We start from the raw sequence: 22,815 nt of genomic DNA, 5'->3' as shown, positions 1-22,815 counted from the left end.
CACTATGAGCCCTTCCAAAGGTCATACTCCTTTTAGCCATGTTTGAATTCACTGACTTAAAACAACATGATATTATCAAGCAAGACTTAGAACTCTAGTTACAGGACTGTTTGAAGAAATGTTTACCTATTGCTCATGTCCATTGGTGGCCAAGCTTGAAGGAGTAAAACCAAATGCTGAAACTCCGATGGACTGTGACTGGACTCAAGAAGTCCAAGGAAGAGAGCATATCTTTTTTCTTCATTTTCAACATCTGTTATCTCTACCTGGGTGGGGGGAAGAAAAAGTTGTGATTTTTTTTTTTTTTAAGAAATCAATGATTTAAAAATTAAACTATCTGTGAAGGATATCACTGTTGTAAAACAATGCAGGACCACAGTGATCGTAATTTTCCCACAAACCCATTTTCTTACCTCTCATTTTCAACTACAAGCAAATAAAACAGGAGAACACACAATGATGGCAAATGACTTAGCTGTACATTCCTAACACAATGTAACCCCACACAAGTACCTCCACTGATGAGTTCAGGGGATCTTATGTCTGTGCTCTTCAACCAACCAAAAATTCCTTTTGTTTCCTTTTCTTGATATATAGACATATACACACACAAATATATGTCTTTTTAAACAATAGGTATATCTAGTGCTTCCCTAATATATATTACTCACTCACCTATGAAAATTCAATAGTTTTATCTCAATTTACAGCACCTAATCTTTTCTCCCACAGGAAAGAGCCTGAAAGATGATTCTAAATTAATTTACCCAGTGATGAACATTTACTGACAGGTACTGTAAGATTTCTCAATATAGGTGTTCGAACCTAAGAAAAACAAAACCCCAGCCACCAGATGACTATCTCAGGAAAAATGTCCACCTAAGTTCAAAACCTGCAGCTTCTTCCAGGACTGGAATTCACTTCAGTTGATGACAGGTTGTTTTATAGATAATTACTGCTTGCAGTTCACATGGTAAAAAAGTACAAGGTAAAAGGTCTGACTGTTGAAGGAAAGCTGCTGTAAATGAGAACCAATTCGCCACTAAGTGAGAAGCAGCTTCTATTTAAAAGTTTGGCTATCACACTAGGAGGGCTTTCACAAAACGGAATTCACTGTCTACCTGATATACGAAAGTTCTTGGAGTTTAAAAAAAATTTCTTACAATAACAAGGTAGCTTCCTCTGTGTTATTAACACATTCTAAAATTGAATTTTTCCTCCAAACTTTGAGAAGTTCCAGGATATCAAGCACTTCAGTTCCATCTGTAATTCCGCTGAAGATACACAGCATTAACTGTTAACTTTTCCGTTTCAGCCCAAGCAGTTCTAAGACATCAAAGATGGACAAAGTTTTCCTTAGTTCCACAGCTACTCTAAAAGATTAAAGATTGTGCTCCCATCTTTTCAAAGCAACTCTGATACATCAAGGGCAAATTTTTCAAGAGGTTGGAAAACAAAGACTACTGATGCATTTATTGAGTTGCCTACATAATTTGTGACTTTAAAATACTTAGTGTTGAAAAACTGTTTACTTCTGTCTCCAGGGTACATCTGAAAGCTCTGTAGACTAAAACATTTTACACAGTGAAGAAATGTTTCTGAAATCTGTCTATCTAATATACCTTTCTGTACTGTAAATGTCACATAGCAGGCATCAGTTACCCACTTCCAGTATTCTGAAATTCCATCTATATTTGTTAATACAAAATATTATCTTCAATATTTAAATCACCAGGCTGAGAAGAAAAGGGAGAACAGGAAAGGGTAAAAGGGACATAAGCCATGCTAACCTCTAAGGAGCAAATATATTTAGCAAATTATGTAATATCTAGACAACAGAAATTCTCACATTGCTTCATCTATCCCCAAACTCCTTTTTCAGACAACTAACTCTTTAAATATTTAAACCAAGTAAGTAGCATTCTGGATGGTCCACTGAGTACATTTAGTATATTTGCACAAATAGCATGTTACTTCAAAACATAGACTAAATGTTCATATCTCTCTAATGAGAACCGTAAAAATGGAAGAAACAGCACAGATGAGAAAAGCTGTCACAGAAATTGAGCCATTAGTAGCAGAAAATAGATGAGAATAGATCAGACATCCTATTTAACATGAGCTGAATTCCAATAATTCTGCCTAATAATGCACCTTTTTTACAGTTTTACAGGTTTACAGGTTTTTTTATGAGGTTAATTAATCTAGCATTATAATCCTGTGTTTTGGACAGCTGGACCCTTGCAACATTATTGCTCATAACAACACACATTAATATGACTAAAGAAAATCAGAAGTAACTTTCTGTTCTTAAACATCGTGTGCATTTCTGCAACACTTCTTTCCACAATGGCCTTTTTCAAGTCACCTACAACGAACTTTCTACGGTGTTAGTTATTTATAGATTTTTAAGAAAATTATTGGAAAGTCACTTTTTATACAGCATTTTAAGTGCATGTCACTTCCATTTACTGTGAAACAGGTGAGATTAGAAAGTAGTGACATAGCGCCTAAGTATGCCTATCTTTTAAGAGTGCATGTGGTGATCTAAAATTGCAGCACTAAGGACAGATGAAATGGAAGGTTAATGAAAGAGGAATAAATGGAAAATATGTCAGTGCTGATGGGTAGATGACAAGTATGATTACTTAAAAAAAAAAAAAAATCAAATTACAATTGTTATCCTACCTTCAAGTCCCCACCCCTCCATCTTTTAATTCTTAGCTACCTTCCCCTTCCTCAATGTATCTTATGCTTCTGCTGCATCTATCAGTTGTCCCTATATTCCACATACATCTGTGTTTCACTCCTGTGGTAACGTGGCTGTTAAAGTAACTGTTTTTGAAAAGAAAAGCTGAATTTCAGATGTAAACCCAGGCTTAGACACTGAGAATGCCTGTGTCACAATGGTCACACAGTCAAATGCATCAGGAATATTTTTCAGAAGTATTCCGGAGTGGAAAACATCGTCAAATACACGCCAACTCTGCAAAGACTAGGTCCACACTTCACATTGCACTTTAATAAGTAGTCCTGCTCGTTCAAATGAGATTGCCTAATGTCCCAAACTGTACCTTCTGAGAAGCTGCTGTATTTAATTTGTGTGTGTGTGCCTTTGCACAATCAAGATGATTGAAATCTATGCACGATTTGCTCACTAGCATCACTAGAAAAATCCTAATGAGCAGAAGATCAACACTATGTACCAGAAACACATTTAAAATCTTCATTTCAAGGTACTGTTGTTCTTATAAAACAAATATACACTTTAAAGTTAAATAGCAGTAAAGTAGCAATATTACCTGTTATGAAGTAAATCAAGGCACTTGGCTTAAACATCTTGTGCACTGCTTTATAGTTTGAATGACAAGATACCTTGCCTTCTCTCTAGTTCTTTCCTCACAATTCTCCAGAAATAGGAGTTACAATCAAACCATGAAAAAAAGTGATAGTTCCTTGCTACAAGAAAGCAATACCTTTTAAGCAGCACATTAGAATTAAGGGTTTTTTAATTTATATTTGCTATGCATATATATATGTGTGTGTATATATATATGCACATAGAACATAGGTTTTCCTCTGTATTGTCTCCTCTTTGCAAGGCTGAGGGAGAACATGGTGAGGAAGCAGACACCTCACACAGCACAAACAGAGCACGTTCTGTGTTAAAAGGAAAAAAATTCATCTTAACAGAGGTGAAATTTAGCTAAGATGAAGTTACCATGGTTAGATAAGTCTGTTGTTTTGTGGTAATAATGCAGGAAAAAGAGTAAAAATTCCACTTTTAACTGAACACCCTCTGCAGCGACTCAGAATGATTCATTTAGATTACTCTGAATGTTGTAACGCAACAGTGCTGCATTTTTACCAGTGTGATCATCTTTAAATCATGGTAATGGGATAGTGTAACTCAGCTTTCCTGGTTTTTATTTTAAACAAAACCCCCAAACATCCTTCTGAACTACTCAAAGGCTATGCAAGGATAACCTGCCATGAACAGCTCAGAGCCTTAATAGCACAAGTGCCTGTTAAGAAGAATCTGGCACTAAACAGAATCATGAGGAAGGTAGCAAGGAGTATGCTTGAATTTCAGATGATTCCAAAGAAATATGAAAAAAGAAGAAAAAAAAAAAAAAGGAAACAGAAAGCAAGGACTTTCACTTTTAACAAGGGATTTGCTCAATTCTGTCTTGTTTTTCCCTAGTTTCATGCCTTCTCTTCGGCAGTACAACACAGCCGGCTTCATGTTTTTCATTAAAATAATAGGCTGCACAAATATTTACCACAATGGGAAAGTCAACTAAGGGAATTAATTTTAGAAATTATACTCACGATAGATTATAAAATGAAATACAAATTAAGTAAAACCAAACCTTACGTTAAACTGTTAAAATACACAATTTCATTATCAACGAGGGACTACATCTGTTTAAAATCCAGACCGCACAAACACCTGCCTATGTTAATGTTCCTTAAAAAAATATATAGGAAATGAACAAAGCAAAATATAGGCTACACAAACAGCACTGGGTGTTGCTTAAAACTGCATTAGATACTACCAGCTGTCTGAATCAGTGCAAACTCCTCTTATGCGTATGTTCTCCTCCTGAGCACTTTGCTTTTACATCTATTCCCAGTTTCTCCTGTTATTTTATTATTATTCATCCTAAGTGGTTAGGATGGCCCATAAAGGAATTCTGACTCATCCTATATTATCATTGCTTAATAAAGGGAAAAATCAGTCCATTCCAAATACTGAACAAGACAGTAAATTAAAAACATTTCTGAATGGGAGTGTGAACTGCAGCTACAGCGTGCAGCAGCTACGGTTCACTAGAACACAAAAGCCAGATTTTATTTTTATCCAAGATACATTATTTTGCATGTCTCAAGTAGACGACTCACCAGTAGCAGAGACCTGACATAGCATATGTTCAATAACCCATTCTCTTACAGGGAGAGTTCTGAACTTGGCTGTAACTTGCAAATCTTAAGAAAACTAAAACACTGCTGAAAAAAATAGTGCTGGAATACACTTATTTATCAAACAATCGGCCAAAATGTCTTAGTTCCTACATCATTTTGCTAGTAGGAAGTTACAGCAGACAGAATTCCTACAAGCTTTTAAAAATATTTGGTGTTATATAAAAAACATGTGAACTATATGGGCACAGGTGCTTTACTGCTAAAGTCTAAACGATAAGAGGAATCTGGCAGTTGGTTGAGATGCTTGTAATCTCTTCAACTGTACAGTACCTGAGGACAAACATAGCCTTTGTCTGACTTCAGCCATCCTGAGCAAACTTGGAAGGCATGTTCTTTATATCCAGTGCTGAAATAAAAACTTAACACACTTACAATCCCTCCCCAAACTGTTCTGCCTGATAATAAAATATTTCGAAGATTTATATAGTCCTCTTCCCTCTATTAGATGCCCAAAATGTTGAAACCGCTCAACACATTTTATCCACTTTCAATGTGCAAAGTTTTGACTCATCATCTTGTTCCACAGATTTGTTGCTGCTTTACAGATACTTATCACACGTGACACACATGAAGGAGTCCCAGTATGAAAATTTCCCTCAAAAGTTTGGTCTGTAGTATTTTATAAACACTGTACGATGACACACTTGAAGAATGATAAGGTTAAATAAAGTTGTGGACATAATACATGACTGATAAAGAAAACCTTTGGCATGGCAGTCCACAGGATTTAGTTCAGTACATTATGTCAATCTTGAAAGTGAAGTTAGTTTAAAATCATTACTGACAGCAACAGTGGAATATATATGTATCCTAATTGTGTCCTTGAGGCATACATATCTACTATATAATATTCTCACAATCGTAAATGACAGACACACCTGATAGAGTTATAAATGTTTTATTGCTAAAGCTATATAATTTGAGAATCTGTCACTGATCAATATGGCTGATAACCTAGAGAGGGTTTTGTTGAAGAAATAGAAATGCCAATAAAAAGATCCAGCCAATCCAAACCTTTGTTTCCCCGAGATAAAATACAAAAAGCTGCTTAGTTACATATGAGAATGGTGAGCAAGGAAAGTAATCTAGACAGACCTCTGCCTCCTTCTGCCCAATGAAATCTGTTCTGCAAATTACATTTTTACTCCCTGTGAACATGGCAAAGCCATGATTTTCATCAACAGACCTTGCTCACTATTAAAACTAATGTTCTAAGGACATGCATAAAATTGATAAGGGTGTGTTTGTAGCCAAAGAATTGAGATGTAGAAATCAGAAAAAAATATCTTCTTTCATTATAATCATTTGTTTACTGAGAAAAGCTGCATCCATGCTTAAAACCAACTCTCTGTATTAAAGCAGAGACATTTGCGGTTTCTAAGAGCTGCAACCAAAACCCTACTGATTTACGGGATTATAAAATTCATTTTATTACATCCACCAGATTGTAAATGTAAATATTTCAAAATATGTTCATGTTCCTCACTGCAGCATAAATTTGAATTAATACGGCATTGAAAACAGAAACACTAAGCAGGCACTTGAGTAGTCCCTTATTGCTACGGCACATTTTCAATTCATCAGGAGTCCCTTGTAAAATGCACTATGTTTCTATTTATTTTCCCCACCTCCCCACCTGACATCCAAGCTCTAGTGGTAGAGAATTCATCTGTGCTTCATTCTAAATTGATAGGTAGATCTGACATGAAAGATTTTCTTCAGATTTGAGATGGGGAATGCTGATGCTAAAACTTGCTTCCACTCATTAGGCAGGGATTAGCTAGGCTTACAAGCAATGACTGAAAGCATTGATAACAATTTGATAGAATTTCTCTAATTGCCATCCTGGTGTGCTGTTCATGGCACAAAAATACAAAAGTCTTGTCTTAAGGAGTTTACAATCTAATGAGGCAAATCAGCAAAGAAAATACTGTCCTTCTTATACAAACAGGCCAGACAGGGCTGGTCACTGAAGAATTTAATCTTCCCATTCTGGGTCAACCTGTGGTCCATCATTCCCTATTCTGCTGGTATTTATGCGGCTACTGAAAAGTCTGCACAAACTGAAAATGAACACGAATGTGAAAAATCACCAGTAAAAACAAACTGCAAGATTACCTTTGAACCGAGTTACATTAAAAAAAAAGTGGTATGCCAATGGGTGTCATTTGAGAAGTCCATCTTTCCTTTAGCACAGATGAGTTTTACCTCCTAGAAATATATTCCAAATATACTCCCCTCGTGGCAGAGAAACCTGTCAGTTTTAAATAAGACTTTTTCATCTTACTTCTTCCATCTGCCCGAGTTCACATGTGGATAATCTGACTTTCAATTCAATTTGGATCTTGGTAAATGGAAATATATTACATGGTACTAAGTCAAAGCTGAGAGATGGTAACTTTTAAAAACTGTTCTATTGGGCTCACAAATGCCCCCACAGCATGATGGAATATAGTCCTATTTTATGAAAAAACACTGTAGTGGTTTTGAGCCTGGACCAATGTTGCAGATTAAATTCCCTTGCTTGAAAGAAGCATTTTTGAAGCTATGCCTACGGAGTTATCCTAAATAATAAACCGCAACAACTTTATTGAGGAAAATCAGTAAATCTGTATGCCATGATGCAGTTCAGCCCATGTTTTCCACTTAAAAAAAAAAAAAAAACCAACAAAACAAAACAAAACCAACAAAAACAAACAAAACTCCAGCACATTCAGAATGCTGTTGATTTCCATTACTAGGGGGAATATAACCTGAGACAGCAACGCAAACGCCTGTTTCGCATCTCCCCTCCATCCCAGTTTAAGACCACCAATCAGACAGGAGTTCTTGGTGGACAATATTCCAAGTCCTGAACTCACAAATGGAACGTTGGCTGCTATGACCCAGATTTTGGAAAAACAGCCACTGCCTGATAGACCAGAAAGAAGTGTCTGCTATCGAAACACCAATCTTAGAGCAATCAGTACAAAATTAAAACTGAGGTCAAGACTTTTGCATGACAAAGTGTGTTCAGAACCCATACCTTCTGCCTTAAAGGAGGGAGAATTCTGAGGTCAGGCTTTCTTGCACTTTCCCCCAAAGCCAGGCGTCACATATTAAAATTATTATGAATATAAGTGCTGACGACACATAGAAGCCTGCTGCACACAGGTACTAGAGGGATGTGCATAATCTCACAGGTCAAATCCTGCTCAGACTCAAGCCAGTGAACAGCATAAGCAAGTTATGGGAACCAAGCATAAAAACAAATCAACCAGAAGTCTACTGGTGATGAATTAAACAAAGACTCAGACACATGTTAAGTTGCTTGTTGAGTAGAAATATCCAAGAACTTTTTTCTTCCAAACTGATTTATATATTGTTTAATTTCTTATCTGCTTGATATGCAGCTCACTAAGAAATGCATATAGAGTCAGTAAACACAAATGTGTTGCCTAATGCATAAAAATGTGTAACTCGTGCAGAAAATAAAATCCATTCATTTGTATTCTGCAGACTATCTCCTAATATGCAAATACATTTCAGCACAGAGAAAACCTCTGAAGAGTTTACATAGATATTGATAGAGAGATAAGGACAAATAAAGAAAAAATTATGCCTTTGAAAGATTTATATAACTAGCTAGCTAAAGCTGAGACAGGATTAACATACATGTAATTTAAAATGTATATTGACTAGGTGTCAGATAATAGGTAATAATTTGGATCTATGTAAATCATGGCTAAAACTAACATCTGTGCAACACAAGGGACTTAAAAACATCTAAGCCATTTTACTTGTATGTGCCAGCTACTAATAACTGTTTCATATCACATGGTCTATGTATAATATAGATACTCTACATCTAGAACAGAAAAGGGTGTTGGAAGATGCAGCCTGGGAATGACAAGATTTTAATCCTTAAATATTACTTTAAACTGTTAAATTACCATCAGCCATTTTGCCTCATACCTTGTACAAGTGGCTCTTCAATTTACCTTTTCTGATCATCACTACCATCAAGAAGCAATGTGTATTCAACTGTATGTATAACTGCTGTCTTGATAATCAAAGTCTGCAATTCTTGCTAATAGAGGAAAAATGAATTTAAAAGCCATTTTCATGTAAATGAAAACTTGTCAAAATTAACCTTTCCAAAATGTCATCCTGCAGACAGGCTAAACTGACAAAATTAAAGATGCATTTTTAAACAGAACAACCCACAATAAACTAAGATACCTTCTTTTAGGAACACCATGTTGTTGATGTTGACTCCTACGTGAAGTAATATCTATTTAAGCTGTAAAAATTGAAATAAATGAGTAGCTCTGTCACAGCCATAAAAATAATCAGAAGGCGGCAGGCAGCGTCATGCAACAGTCATACTAAATGGCATTATGTAAGTATTGCAAATGGAGGTTTTCTTTTTGATTTGATGTAGTCACAAGTCCTAGCAGGCACAGCAATTATAGGTGAGTCTCTGTAGTCAAAGCAACAGTGTGGGGAAAAAACCCTGACTTTCTCAATCAAAATGAACTATCAGAAACTATTATGAAGTAAGAACTACTTTTAATACCTGAGAGGGGCTCCTCAGATGATACAGAGTTTATAGACCTCTAAATAAAAAGTTTCAGCTAGCAAAATGGTTGATGGATAAGATAAAACTGTTTCAAAAAAAGCATAGCATCAACTGAACATCACAGTTCTTAATATAAAAAACTCATTTAAGTTATTAACAAAATAATGTCTAAAGAAAAACAATTTTATAATTTACTTATAATTTCAAAAGGCTTTTAACAACATGCCTGACTAGAAACCACTGAAAAACTTGATCCACTAACAGGAACAAAAACAAAAAATGCAAACAAATAACAGTTTATGATCAAACAGTAGAGGTAAAAAGCAGAATTTCTCATGATTTCATGACTGCTTCAATGCTTATATACATTAAGTGATGTTTTTGGAGGACTGAAAGCATTGAATAGTTAATACTGCACACAAAAAGCTTACATTTCCCAATGACACTGTAGAAAGCAAGCTTCAATTGACTCCAAAAGAAAAAAAAAATCTATGCAAAGTAAATGACCATATGATGGCAAATAAAACATAACAATGGTAAAGCCACCACATTTTCTAGTATGCTAAATTATCTTCATTGAGTCAAAACAGGAACCTGAACCTCACTGAATGCAAAACAAAGACCTCTGGTTGATGTACAGCCGAAGTCAAGAGAGCAATCCAGGCGGTGGGATGTCTGTGCATGGACTGCTCGTTTCCACAAGGACATTGCATTCACTTCTGCAGTTATCTCCTTTCAGGAGGTATAATGCATATCAGAGTGGGCTCTGAGATAGAGGGAGAATAGTTACAGGCATCGATAACACTGCGGATGAGGTTACATGACTGGAATTGTTTACGTAGATCCAGTAAACAACAGAATAAGGAAAAAAGTGATGAAATACATAAAACAGAGCAGAGACTTTGATTTTCTGGATTTTGCTACCCTATTAAAAAAACCCCAAACAAACAAAAAAAACCACCCCACACACAAAAAACACACACCACCACCACATACCAAATCACATAAAGAGGCAAAAAAATAAAAAATAAAAAAAAAAATTCTTCTACAAAATTTTACAGTCAATGCTGTAAGTGCACCAATGCCAAACATTTAGCGAGAGACACGCGAGGTTCCACCAATTTCTTTGCAACATAATCACAGAACTCTGAATACATCACCAAAGAGCTCTTAATTTTTCTGAAACTGAGATAGACGCAGAATGTGCAAGACTTAAATCATTCTCCACTTATACCTTCATTACAGAAGACCTCTGACAGAAAGTGGATTATCACCCGTGAATCCACTCCAGAGCATTCTTATCTCCCTTTGAAGCAACTGCTGCCTGCCAGAGAATACGGAGCACCCAGGGCTCACATTCAAAACCATCATGTTCACTCAAGCTGTACTGTTTTTCTCTCCACTCTGTCTTATCTGTTTTACTTGCATAGTTAATGGAAAATATTTAATTTGCATCTTAAAGTATTTAATTAATCATACACGCTACAATTTATATTCCTAGAAAAAAATACATTTCACATGTTCGCATATGGATAAATTGCATCTTCAAGGAACGGAAATTACTGTTTCAAAATATTAATTAAAATTTAAATTAAATTTCTTAAACTTGATTTTTATGCATTACCAGTAGAGAAACAATGTCTCTAGAATTACAAACAATGTTGTAACAAATTTACTCAAAGCTGATAGGACCATAAATCTTTCTTCTAATTAAGCATATTTCACAAATAAAAGATGGCTGAGGATTAAACATGTATAGCTCCTTCACCTATATTTTGCCAGGTGAAGCTAAATACAGGTCATTGTTACCTGATAAATTACTTCAGCAAAACAACATAAGAATTCTTAAATCTCATTCTGATTTCCAAATACTTAGGTTTAAGTGCAGCTGACACAAGCAAAGGCAATGGGAAAAAGTTGAAAAACACAAGACACCGAATTGAGGCCTTTCTTTATGAAGTCATATGAAGAAATACCATGTAAACAGATATAAATTCTTCATATACTGGGGGAAGAGGGAAAAAGAGCAATGGACATTTGACCGCCATACTCAAGTTATCAGAAAGTCATTATGTTAATGTAGACATTACTAAGGTTGCTAAGACACGTAAAACTTGCATATGGTACTTATAAATTGTCTATACGAAACAAGAGCAGATGTGTGGGGAATGTACACAACACAAATACAAATTAATCTGGGAATTTTTCAAAGCTAAACTTTAGGGGGGCGGGGGGGGAAACAACCAAACAGATAAAATTAAAAAGCTGCCTAAAGTTACAGTCTTAAATTCATATTAGAAATCCCTTCCAGTTTTCAAAAATGCTTAGCCCTCAGCAGCTCTGTATACCCCAAGATCATGAAAAAAACATAATATAACAATGTGAGGGGAAAGCCTAATGACATTACCTTCTCTAAATGGCAAAGCTATTTGCATTTAAGTGGCACGCCAAGAGTAGTTACATTTTGCATTTGCATAATAATTAAACAACCCTTTTAGGACAAGGTGTGTCTTATAGAAGCTTCACAATTATTCTTATCTTAAAGTAACCCTTGGTTTACGTGCAGAGGCTTTGTTAGTGCTGTTGTAACTTACTGGGGCAAAACTCTCAGTCTTATTACTGTAACTTATGTCTTGTAACTGGTCACTGAACTGAATGACTATGTACGCACACATAACCTGTTAGTTGATACCTTACACATGTTAGACAGTGTGGTGAGTCATTACAGAGTATATTTTTACATATTATATGCAAACAAATGGATTTCCTTTCTTACCTGGATAAAGCAAAAATTTGATAGGAACATTCTAAACCACTTTTTTCTACCCCCCCCCCCCCCATTTTTTTAATATACAAAGTCAGTATTTTGACCCATATTTTTCATGCACCAGTTAACTAGAAAATTACAAAACCTGAAGAGCTCAGATAACAGTTCATCAAGGGCATTAAAACAACACATGCCCCCTCCGTCCAGTAGCATGGGATGGTACTGGAATGCAAATTAGAGACTCTCAAGCCTTTAAAAAATGAGGACCCCTGAATTTTTAATTTTGTTAACTAATCATTAGAAAATGGGAAATTGCTGTGTTTCTGACTGTTTGACAGATAGCTGCTTTCATGAAGTACATTTTTAATTTTCTAAGAGCTGGCCTGTTTCCCAGCAGCACATTGATTTGTAGGACCACTACTTACAACACCTAGAGCATAATTAAATATTAAGTCCCTCCCTGATATATGTGAAGTCTGACTAAGAGGATTAGTAGACACACTGAGGGTGGCTTTCACACATTTTCTGCTAACTGAACACTGCAATATCATTAAACTTATCTTTACTCAATAGAAATCCACATTCATCCTTTACAGTGTCAGCTGACCCCTTCTGTACCAAGGAATGGTAAAGGAAAAGAGTGATCCCCTAAAAGCATGTAAGAAATGTCAAGCAAGTAAGGATAAAACAATCTGGAAGCAAGACAATGAATATTTTTTTGATATATTTACAATTTCAAGTTCATTAAAACAAAACGAGCCTTTAAATGCATTCATCTACAAGCCAAAATAGCATTTGATCCACCCACACCCTTCTTTTTTTTTTTTTTTTTTTTTTTTTTTAAAAAAAAAAAAAAAAACGCGATCAAGGGTTTTAGTAGTTCACTGCATGGGAAAGGATGACCAAATTAATAAAAGTGTAGTGATGTTAGAGAAATTAATACCTACAGACAAGGCAGACAGACATAGCAGCCTGAACATGTCTGAAAGATTTAATTCCTTATGTCTACTTGTCAACCCTGCTTCACCCAGGACTACCCAGCAACCTGGTAAAACTGTTCAATTGCGTTTCAACATCCCCTTCTGCAGAACTGGGTTGCTTTTGAAGGTCTTTGCACCTGAAGTATTAATTCGCAAAAGAAAATTGCTTAATTAATGTTTTGCCAAAAGCTCATCTACAAACCTCTCCATTTTTCAGCAGTTGTGTAACTGCTGAATTCTGCAGTGTTCTTGTTCCACTAACATACTGTGAATGATTGTGAAATATACCTAGCAAAAATACAGTGAACAGTTTTCAATATGCTATTTTATTATGCTATTATCTCTATTAATTCATAAAATAACAAACTTAATTATCAAATAAGGTCATCACTTGCTTTTCTGATATCAACTTGTAGATTAGCATTTGACATCAGCTGACTAGAAGAGAAAAAACAGAAAACAAAACCATAAGATAGCCTAAGTAGTGGATCACTCGTTTGTTTTCTTGGACATTTGTGAAGAACTCTGAATTTCAATGACTGGTACTTAACAGATAAACTGACTCTTCTGTCTAAATCCCACATTAGTTACCTAGCACAAAATATTCAATGACAACAAAGTGTTCTCATCTATCACATTTGGCTTGAATTGACATGAAAATTAGAATAATTTTTAAATATGTTCCAACAGGACTCTATAATTGCACTCTGTGGCAGGAAGTGGGGTGAAAACCAGTTATTTTTATATATGTACATATAAGCACAGCTTTCACTATTGCTAAGTACAAAAATATTTCTGAGCTGAGCTAACTCATAAATACTAGATGTAGAGAATTTTATATTGCAGTATTCAATACACATCTTTGTACGACCAGCTCTGAAAGGTTTGAGCTTATCTAGCACAGTACTTAAGCTTTTTACTACATGGCTTCTTGCACTACTTGCTTACTCATCAGGAAAAAAGCAGAGCATTGAACTGATCAGCAACTCTGTGTTACGAGCGAATGCGCTGCTGCTGACAGTCAGTGCGAACTTCTTCCCTCACAAAAAACAGGTGTGTTTTCCTGCTTGAAATCTGGAGTATTCTAAAAGCCTACCACTTCAGGAAACATAAATTATTAACATATGATATGGACAGACCTAAACGGGCTAGAAGCTTGGGCCAACACAAATTGCAGGGGGTTTAAGGACCATGCTGCCCCCAGGACGGGGCCGGTGGTGACCGCCGGGCTGGGAGCAGCTCTGCCCAGGGCCTGCAGGCCCTGCTGGGCCCTGAGCTACGCCTGGGCCAGGGGTACGCGTAATGCAGCCCGTTAATTCCTTAAACATCACCACACAAAAAGGAAACGGATGCAAGTTTAATGCTGTAAAGTTGTATTTTGACTTACCAGACTATGGGAGAAAATAAAAGTGATCTGATCTTATATATTTCTCAAAACAGTGTAATGGGTCTCATAAGGTTTCTGTCAAATACAGGTTCTTTTTCTGTCTTGTACAGACATGGCAGAAAGCTATTATCTATCTGTAACTTTTTTTTTTTTAATGTACTCTAGTTAAATCTTTTAGACTTGAAATGCTTTTGGATGGGAAAGTGGGTCACAGGCAACACAAATATTGACAAAGGACTAAACTGAAGATGAAGAATCCAATCACAGTCATCTGAAGAGCAGTTGAGGAGTTAAGTGCTGGTATTATTGTGAAAACAAGAGAAAAAGTAATTTCTAAAGAAGGCAACAGATAAGTACTTTCTTTTTCTTTTAAGATTTTTATTATGATTATTCCCTTGGATGATCTTCGCACAGTGAGTCAAAAGTGCTTTTGTTTCATATGAATATAAAATGGTTTTGTGCATAGATTTTTTGAGGAACTATCAGAAATATTCTATTTTAGTTCCATAAGGTCTTGGCATATGGGGATGGCATTCAGAAAATGGATGGAAAGTAACTCTGCTTCTGAATAATTCTACATGCAGCAAGTGATACATATATGATTTGAAAATGGCAAAAGCTTCAAAGACAGGACTACTTCTTTCTGTTAAGCCTTTACTGTATTTTCACTGTACTTAGAAATGTAGAATCTCTAAAAATACATATGTTGATATTATGCACTTCATCAAAATGAGTCATGAAATAAAGCAGTTAAAATGTTAATGAATAACCAACAAGAGCCCTTTTGTATATATGGAATTTTTAATATTCTACCTGACAAACTCGAGCATTTTCACTCCTAAGAATATTGACCAGATGATCCTTATTGATCTTAGATCAACTTTTACATATACTTAAAAAATGAAAGTTAAGCATTTTGTTTTCCTTTAATTCCGAAGGAAAGTTAATCTGGTTTAGACTTGACGACTTGAACTAGAACCACTTTGTTTCTCTTAGTTAGAAACAAATAAAAAGTTAAGAGCAACTTCTTTCGCCAATGGTTTTACCATTTTTTTCTTTCCCTGACTTTACACTGAAAAAGATTTAAAATTATCACTTGGGCAGATAAAGCTGTGAACTGTTTTTAAGCAATCACTGTCTTTCAATTGTTAGGTGCTGCCTCTTATGAGACAAGAGCAGACTAACTATGACTGAATGCATTCACTACCAAGTCTTTCCATTTGAGATGGTTCGTATGTTCCTACATGGAATAATACTTGAAGACACCCAGAAAAAAAAAAAACGGAGAGTTGCCAGTAATTCTCATTTTAATCCTGACTACAATGTCACACCAAGTAGAAGATAAAGAGAGAAGGTAAAATTGATAGAAAAAAAATGGTCAAAAAAGAAAGAATATACAAAAACTTCAAAGTCAATGCTTGACGTGGAGGAAAATTATTAGTATCTAATCAAGTTCAGTATTATACACTCCTGATCCCAAACAAAAGCTGAGGAATCCATTAACTTTACTAATTTTGTTTTTCAAAGAATCATAATGTATTAGAAACCTGATTCAAAAGGAAGGTTGAATTAGTTCCCACACCAACAGGATACACCGCAACTACATATTGCCAACTAGCATTTCATCATATAATCCTTGTATAAAACCAGTCTTACGCTAGAATTTACAGCAATCAGTATTAATACCTTTGTTTCAGGCCAGCAAGCTCTGAGAACAGCTTGCGTCCTGAAGTACACGAGTAGCTTGCTATCCTCATCACTGAGATGGAAGGCTTGCTCCAGAATTTGCAAGACTCTGATGCGAGGCTTCACTGCTAAAGAGTCGTCACCACAGAAAGGTCTCAACCACTCCAGAAGGTCATCTGAAGAAACTACTTTCTCCCTGTAATTAAACAATACCGTGTTAAACAGTCTTTGGTAATCCTAATGAAAGTACTACATGTAATTTCAAAGCTTTAACAGGTACGCTCAACACATAACAAACATGTAACACTGGGAATGGAAAAGCTCACCTCTGTGAGGCTGCAGAAAAAGCAGCCTTTGTAAATCAGGTGTCTAAAGCTAAGTGGTGTAAGAACTGTTTTCTAACTTGAAATAACCATGTAATACTGCTGAAATCCATCTATACAGTTACATTTCTCCACATGCTACCATGACTGTAGATTGTATTGTAATGGTGCTGGATTTCAGCACCTGGAAATCCAGGCTTTTCTATGGTGCCTGGTCCTGACCGATGCCTATACTTCCATGCCATCTGACTTTATGGAAGACCAGCTTGACTGCATTTTAAGTATGACATTTTTATATCTGGTGTTTATTCACATTGCCCTATATTCTCTTTCCTTCCTTATTCTATTATGCTCCACATACACAAATTAGCTTTTCCTGATTGCAGCTCTAGCCATTTATTTTTTTTTTCTGGACCATCTCTAGTCACCTTGATTATTGTATTTTCTACTATGTTAACGATTGCAGAATGTCCATAATCCCTATAAAGAAAAAAAGAAATGTTAAAAACCCTAAGTTTGGGGGTTTTCCTGACTTAGCAATTAGAAAAAACTCTTAATTAAATAATTTGATTCAAAAAGTGTATTACGTTGAGTACATTCTAACTGTTTGAAAGCATTAACATTAGACAGATTACCATGAACTCACCAAACAGCTAGTAGCAGTAGATAATCTCTTGTGTTGCTTAAAGGATATAAACTAGCATATAATAAATTAGTAAATGGTATTCTGCTATCTTTCAGTAGTATTTTAAACTAACTTTCTCTTAAATAATAAAAAAAAAAAAAAAAAAAAAAAAAAAAATCAAGAAAGTGGTGCCAGCTGGAGTGTGATTTATAACTAATGCTCCCTTATTTATCTTAACAAGACAGACGGGAAAGTAATATCAGACAGAAAACACCAATTTAACCTGTCTTGCAGCACTGAAATAATAAACATTGACAGCTTAGGTTTTCATATTATAAAGATTTCAAATTTACTTAGGCTTTATATTGTCTGAATGATGCTGTTAGCTCACAACTTGAGCTAAATTAGACATGCCTCTGCTGAACAGGTGGCATTCCAACTGTAAATTAAAAGTTTGGGAATAAGAGGACCTGCTGGAATATTTCAAGACTTTTGTAGAGCTCACACCTGATGTTCATATGCGTTTTCCTGAGGGAAAGATTTACATTTTGTAAATTGAACAGCTGAGATTTAAGGTGATAAATAAGAACAAGTATTTAAATAAATGTAAACAATCTCTTGTAATCACGACTTTCACTCCAGCTTATTGTTGCAACAGTTACATGTTGATGAAGTACACAAATAAAAGACTCCAGAAAGTGTACTAACTCTCCCTTTTTACCTTACAATATTGCAAATGCGATTTACTGTAGATTTTGACATCTGTTCAGTCCAAGATTTAACTAACTTAACGTCAGTGGAGACACCTCCACACAATAGTATAACTCTTCTTGTTGGCTACCAGAGAGTATGGGCTTTATTACCACTATCATACATGAGTTTATCATACGTGAATTCTTAGTTTGTACATCTGGAAAGAAAACTGATTTTTTTTTTCTTCCTTGTCTTTATTAGAAATGCAAGGGAAAATGTCCGTGAGACATACAGACCATTATGTGACCTGAAATAAGGGCCTCCCCAAAAGAGGAGAAAAAAAAAGTGTGGTGAAGCATCACACAGCATTTGTAAAACTGTTTCCGCACTATATCCTACAAAAATTGATACATGTAGATATCTAAACTCAGATATCTGAAAATGAGTTGTTACTATTTTTTGCAGTTTATCTACTAAACAAAAGAAGTGAAATACTCCTGGTAGATATACAATCTGCAGTAGTCACAGCAGGAAAAAAAAAAAAAACGTTTTCTCAAAGCACCATAATACATAGTTATCTAAATTTTAGGTTCAGTGACTTGCTTTCTTCCAAACAATCAAGTACAGGTTTCTGTCAGGGCTAAGAGTTTGAACCTGATAAATAATAGCCTGTTCCAGACTAAAGTCTTCGAAAATTAAGTGCAAACCCATTATGCATATCAATGAAGAAAAATTGTCCCTACTCAGTATCGTACCTTCGATGCTTCCGTGAGAAGTATCTGTCTAAGTCTTAACCAAAGAACCCATACAGTAAGTTCTTACCCTTTCTCAACACTTGCATGCACAGCAGAAACGATGCCTTCTAGGATTCCAAGTGGATCTTTCACTGATGGAGATGAGCCACAACTTCCACTGTTAAGAGAAGACACAAAATTACCATAAAAATGGTCCTTAATATCATATCTAATTCCATCTCCTTCTAGGACTTACATTAATTGTTCAATATTTATACCTATTTTCCATTTTCCCTGCTTAACTAGTACCTTTATTTTTATGTCAAAGTAATGCAAGGAGCAACAAGAGTGGGAAACAGAAATACTACAATACTTAAGTGAAACTTGAAAGAAAAAGAATAGTTTGCCTTTAGCACATCTAACACAGATTAGGTCAGCAAAATATACATATGTAATCTCATTACCTGAAAGATCTCATCAATATAGACTAAACAGACTAGAAGTTACATCTAAACGTCACCGTCTTTTTAAATATCATCTTGAAGTATCGCTATTGGTTTAAATCAATTTGACTGTGACCTGATTCAAAACAATACTATCTGATGATTCAGCAGATTTATTTTGCCACTCCCTCTGAGATTTATTTTTGCTTGGATCAATGAGGACAATGCTTACCAGAATGAACAAAACTAAAAATGAGGGAACATGTGGTCAAGAACAGCATGTAAGAAAGGGGAAGATTAAGCTGCCCATCAAGTGGCATCCACTGTGCATGTGTAGGAAAAGAAAAAGTTGAATCACGTTGCCCATTACACATTCCAGTTACACAACTATGTTCTTCTGCAGGTCAAAAGTTAGCAAATATTGGGAAATAAAAATTAAAAAAAAACCCCAAAAAAACCAAAAACAACAACCAAAAAACCAACACGCCAGTAAGAAAAAAAAGCTTCACTCCTAATCCATTGCAAGTGACATTTTCTGCTAAGATTTTCAGCAAAACAAACCCACTATGTAACTTAGTGCTGAAAGAGGGAGGGATATTACACTGTGTCTCTTCTTGGGAACCATTCCAGCAGCAACACCTGGATCAATTAGAAAAATAACAGTTTTGCCTATCTTAAAGTTTGTCAGTGCTGCACTGAAGAAAGAGAAACAAAGGCAAATAATTCCCAAGTTAGCCTACTAAACACTGAGGTAAAGTGTATTCTCTCTACAGTTCATCAGCATATCAAAGCTCTTCTGCTACTAAAAACGTCAGCCTCTTCCTATATGATCTTAATAAAAATGAATATATGTCCAGACTACCCTGACTGTTCTGTCTAAAGCCAAAATGTGCTGTAGAGCTGATTATCATGTGTAAAAATCCTGCAATATTCCTCATTTTTTGTCAAGAATCATGAGCGCTTATAATTTTGCCAGTTATTACTTCAGTAAGGTAAATCTATTATCTAAAAAATGATTATATTATATCGCATAGAGACCTGAATTTTTATAGCCTTTAATGTCTTCCTGCATTCAGAGCTTTCTGGTTTTGTTTTTATCTTAATAGGTAACCAGCACTTCAGTGAACAAGACTAGATTTAAAATCAACGTGACTCCATTCAGAACAGATGCAAGACAATGTGTTGCATGACAAAATCTCAAAGCAGGAGCAGAAAGCTTGTAACACCAGCCTTCTTTTCCTCAAAAAATAATCTTACATATGACTATGATAGAAATGTGATTGTTAACACCCATACCACCATATGGCATCTAAATAGATTTTAGAAGAGTGAAGTTTAAAGCTCAGATATTTTCCTAACCATCTTCACAATAACTGGTAATGATGAAATTACAGTTGTTATAATTTATGGTACAGAAATATCGAGGATTTCAGATTCCCAAAGAGAGATGATACCTGTACAAAAGATCACATCTATTTTCACAAAAACAAACAAACAAAAACCCAACACATCAAAAAGTTTCAGTCTCAGAGTGGGGGGGAAGTGTATTTTTCACAGAAACTGAGAAACAACAGAACTGAATCCTGCACTAAAAAAACAAACAGAAAACAGAAACAAAAAACCCCACCAAAATGACAACAACAAAAACACAGCAAAACACCCCATCAGAACACCCTCCTCCTTAAGATGACACCAATACTGCAGAAATATGGAAATGGTAAATAAAAAGCAGTATTAAAGTAATCTTTTTACACAAGCAGCTACATGCATTAGGAGATGGTTTCAAGTTGTTTTAAAAATACAAAAAGCTAAGCAAACTTAAGATACCAGAGTGAAGGTAGATATAAGCCACTTCATTAATGTTCTGTTTACAGGCCAAATTTAATTTTTCTTTTATTATACTTTTTGGGGTTTTTTTTTTTTCAATTAACTTTGTAATAAAAAGACAAAGGCCATTAACATGGCATATCTAAGAAACCTAGAAGGATACTTATAAAGCTGACATACTAAGAGAATGATGATTGTCTGAAATGGAAAAGGACATGAACTACAGAAAAGATCTTACTAGCTCTACTTACCTTAAATCATCTTTAGTGTACATAAGCAACTTTCATATCAAAGGAAAATGACCAGCAAACCTTATATTTTAGGTGCTATCAATTTTGAAGATTGGTTCTGAACAGCCCTAGCACTTGCTCTTCAAAAGCCCTTCATCTCTCTAATTAGAAATGAAAGTCTTTAGCTTCCATTGCAACCAGGCTCTGAGCACCTCAAAAAACTTGGCACAAAAGAAACACATACCGAACAGTTAATGGGCATTTCTGAGAACAGAAAAACACTGTTTCATAAAATACACCTATGAAGCCAGTTCTCAAGTACAATAGATGTACAAACATTTACAAAACTTCAAGTTTGTCATACACAGACAGGTACTACTCTATTAAGCAAGAGGAAAGCAGAATCTAAACACTAAGTTGCAGTTAGCTAGAATAAGGAAGTATTTTAAAAAGAAATCTAGAAAGATTGAAAGCTGGCATTCTTTTAACCTGAATATTGCCTTCACTGCCTAAAGGTCAGAGAAACTAAAAAGAGATTACAGCCCATGAGACAAATAATCGTGTCAAGTTTCCACAGATTGTTGCCTTATTCTTTTCTTAATAATTAATGATTAAAAATAAGCAGCTACTAACAGAAACAAATCTAATTAATGATGGATTAGTCTTCCACACAGATCATATGCATGTTTTAAACAACCAAAGAGGATTCAGTGTTCACATCAAAACTCCTAGTTATGAGCCTTATGTAATTACACTGATAAAGGCTTATTTTGATTTCAGTTCAGCTTCAGAAAAAGTGATGCATATTTAATCAAGTTCCTCAAACACAGTAAAGTACAAGGAATGCTTGAGAGGAGAATAAATTAACTTCATCTAATTGTTTTAACCTGATTATGGTATTCATTGAAAATACTTCATATTACCTTATTTCTCCAGCCTTATTTTCCTCTTTTTGTTTGGGTTTCCTCTAAATATCAGGAAAATGAGAAAACAATATATTGTTGGTGTGATCATTCAAAGCTGGGGAAAAAGGTCATAACACCAAACCACTGTTTCCATCAGAAATGCCATGAAGTTATGATATTCAAGTTACAAAACTACTCTGCATGACCCCTGCTCAAGTGAGATTAGATAGTAAAAAATGTGGTTGGTTTGTTTGTTTCCCTTCTAAGTTAGCTACCTAGTCTAATAAAGCTGGTTTTACCTTCTTCATGAAACACTGGCCATTAAACAAGAACGCAAAACTTCACCAAACTTCTCTTTCTTCCAAAATTTAATTAAATGCTATGCCCATCTGGACACCTAAGATAAGAAATTTGGGAGCTGCAGATGAGGGAGACCATCATGCCTTCCACTGACAAACTGTCTTCCCTGACTATCCATCCATGAACATGCCTCCAGCCAAGTACCATGGAAAATTTCCAGTGTATCATCTGAGTGATCTTAGGCAACGGATTAAATTGAATATTAGATAAGTCTAATCAAACTACTATAATTACTTTTTTTTTTTTCCAGAAGTTTACAATTTCTACTGAAAAGGAAAAATTATTTTTGTTGATAGTAGCTGTTGCCA

The 22,815-nt window shown here is 35.3% G+C and overlaps 1 protein-coding gene across 1 annotated transcript in view; it reads right to left on the bottom strand.

The window, feature by feature from the left end:
- Positions 1 to 22,815, bottom strand: part of NBAS (NBAS subunit of NRZ tethering complex) — a 189,320-nt gene that overhangs the window by 22,481 nt on the left and 144,024 nt on the right. Inside the window, 3 exon segments of the mRNA XM_065631127.1 lie at positions 127 to 266; positions 16,368 to 16,563; positions 18,831 to 18,920. Of these exon segments, the coding sequence (XP_065487199.1) occupies positions 127 to 266; positions 16,368 to 16,563; positions 18,831 to 18,920 (426 nt within the window).

Source organism: Caloenas nicobarica, chromosome 3 (genome assembly GCF_036013445.1).
Source record: "Caloenas nicobarica isolate bCalNic1 chromosome 3, bCalNic1.hap1, whole genome shotgun sequence".
NCBI lineage: Eukaryota > Metazoa > Chordata > Aves > Columbiformes > Columbidae > Caloenas > Caloenas nicobarica.
Note: the sequence above shows the minus strand (reverse complement) of the source record. Positions and strands in the feature narration are given on the sequence as shown.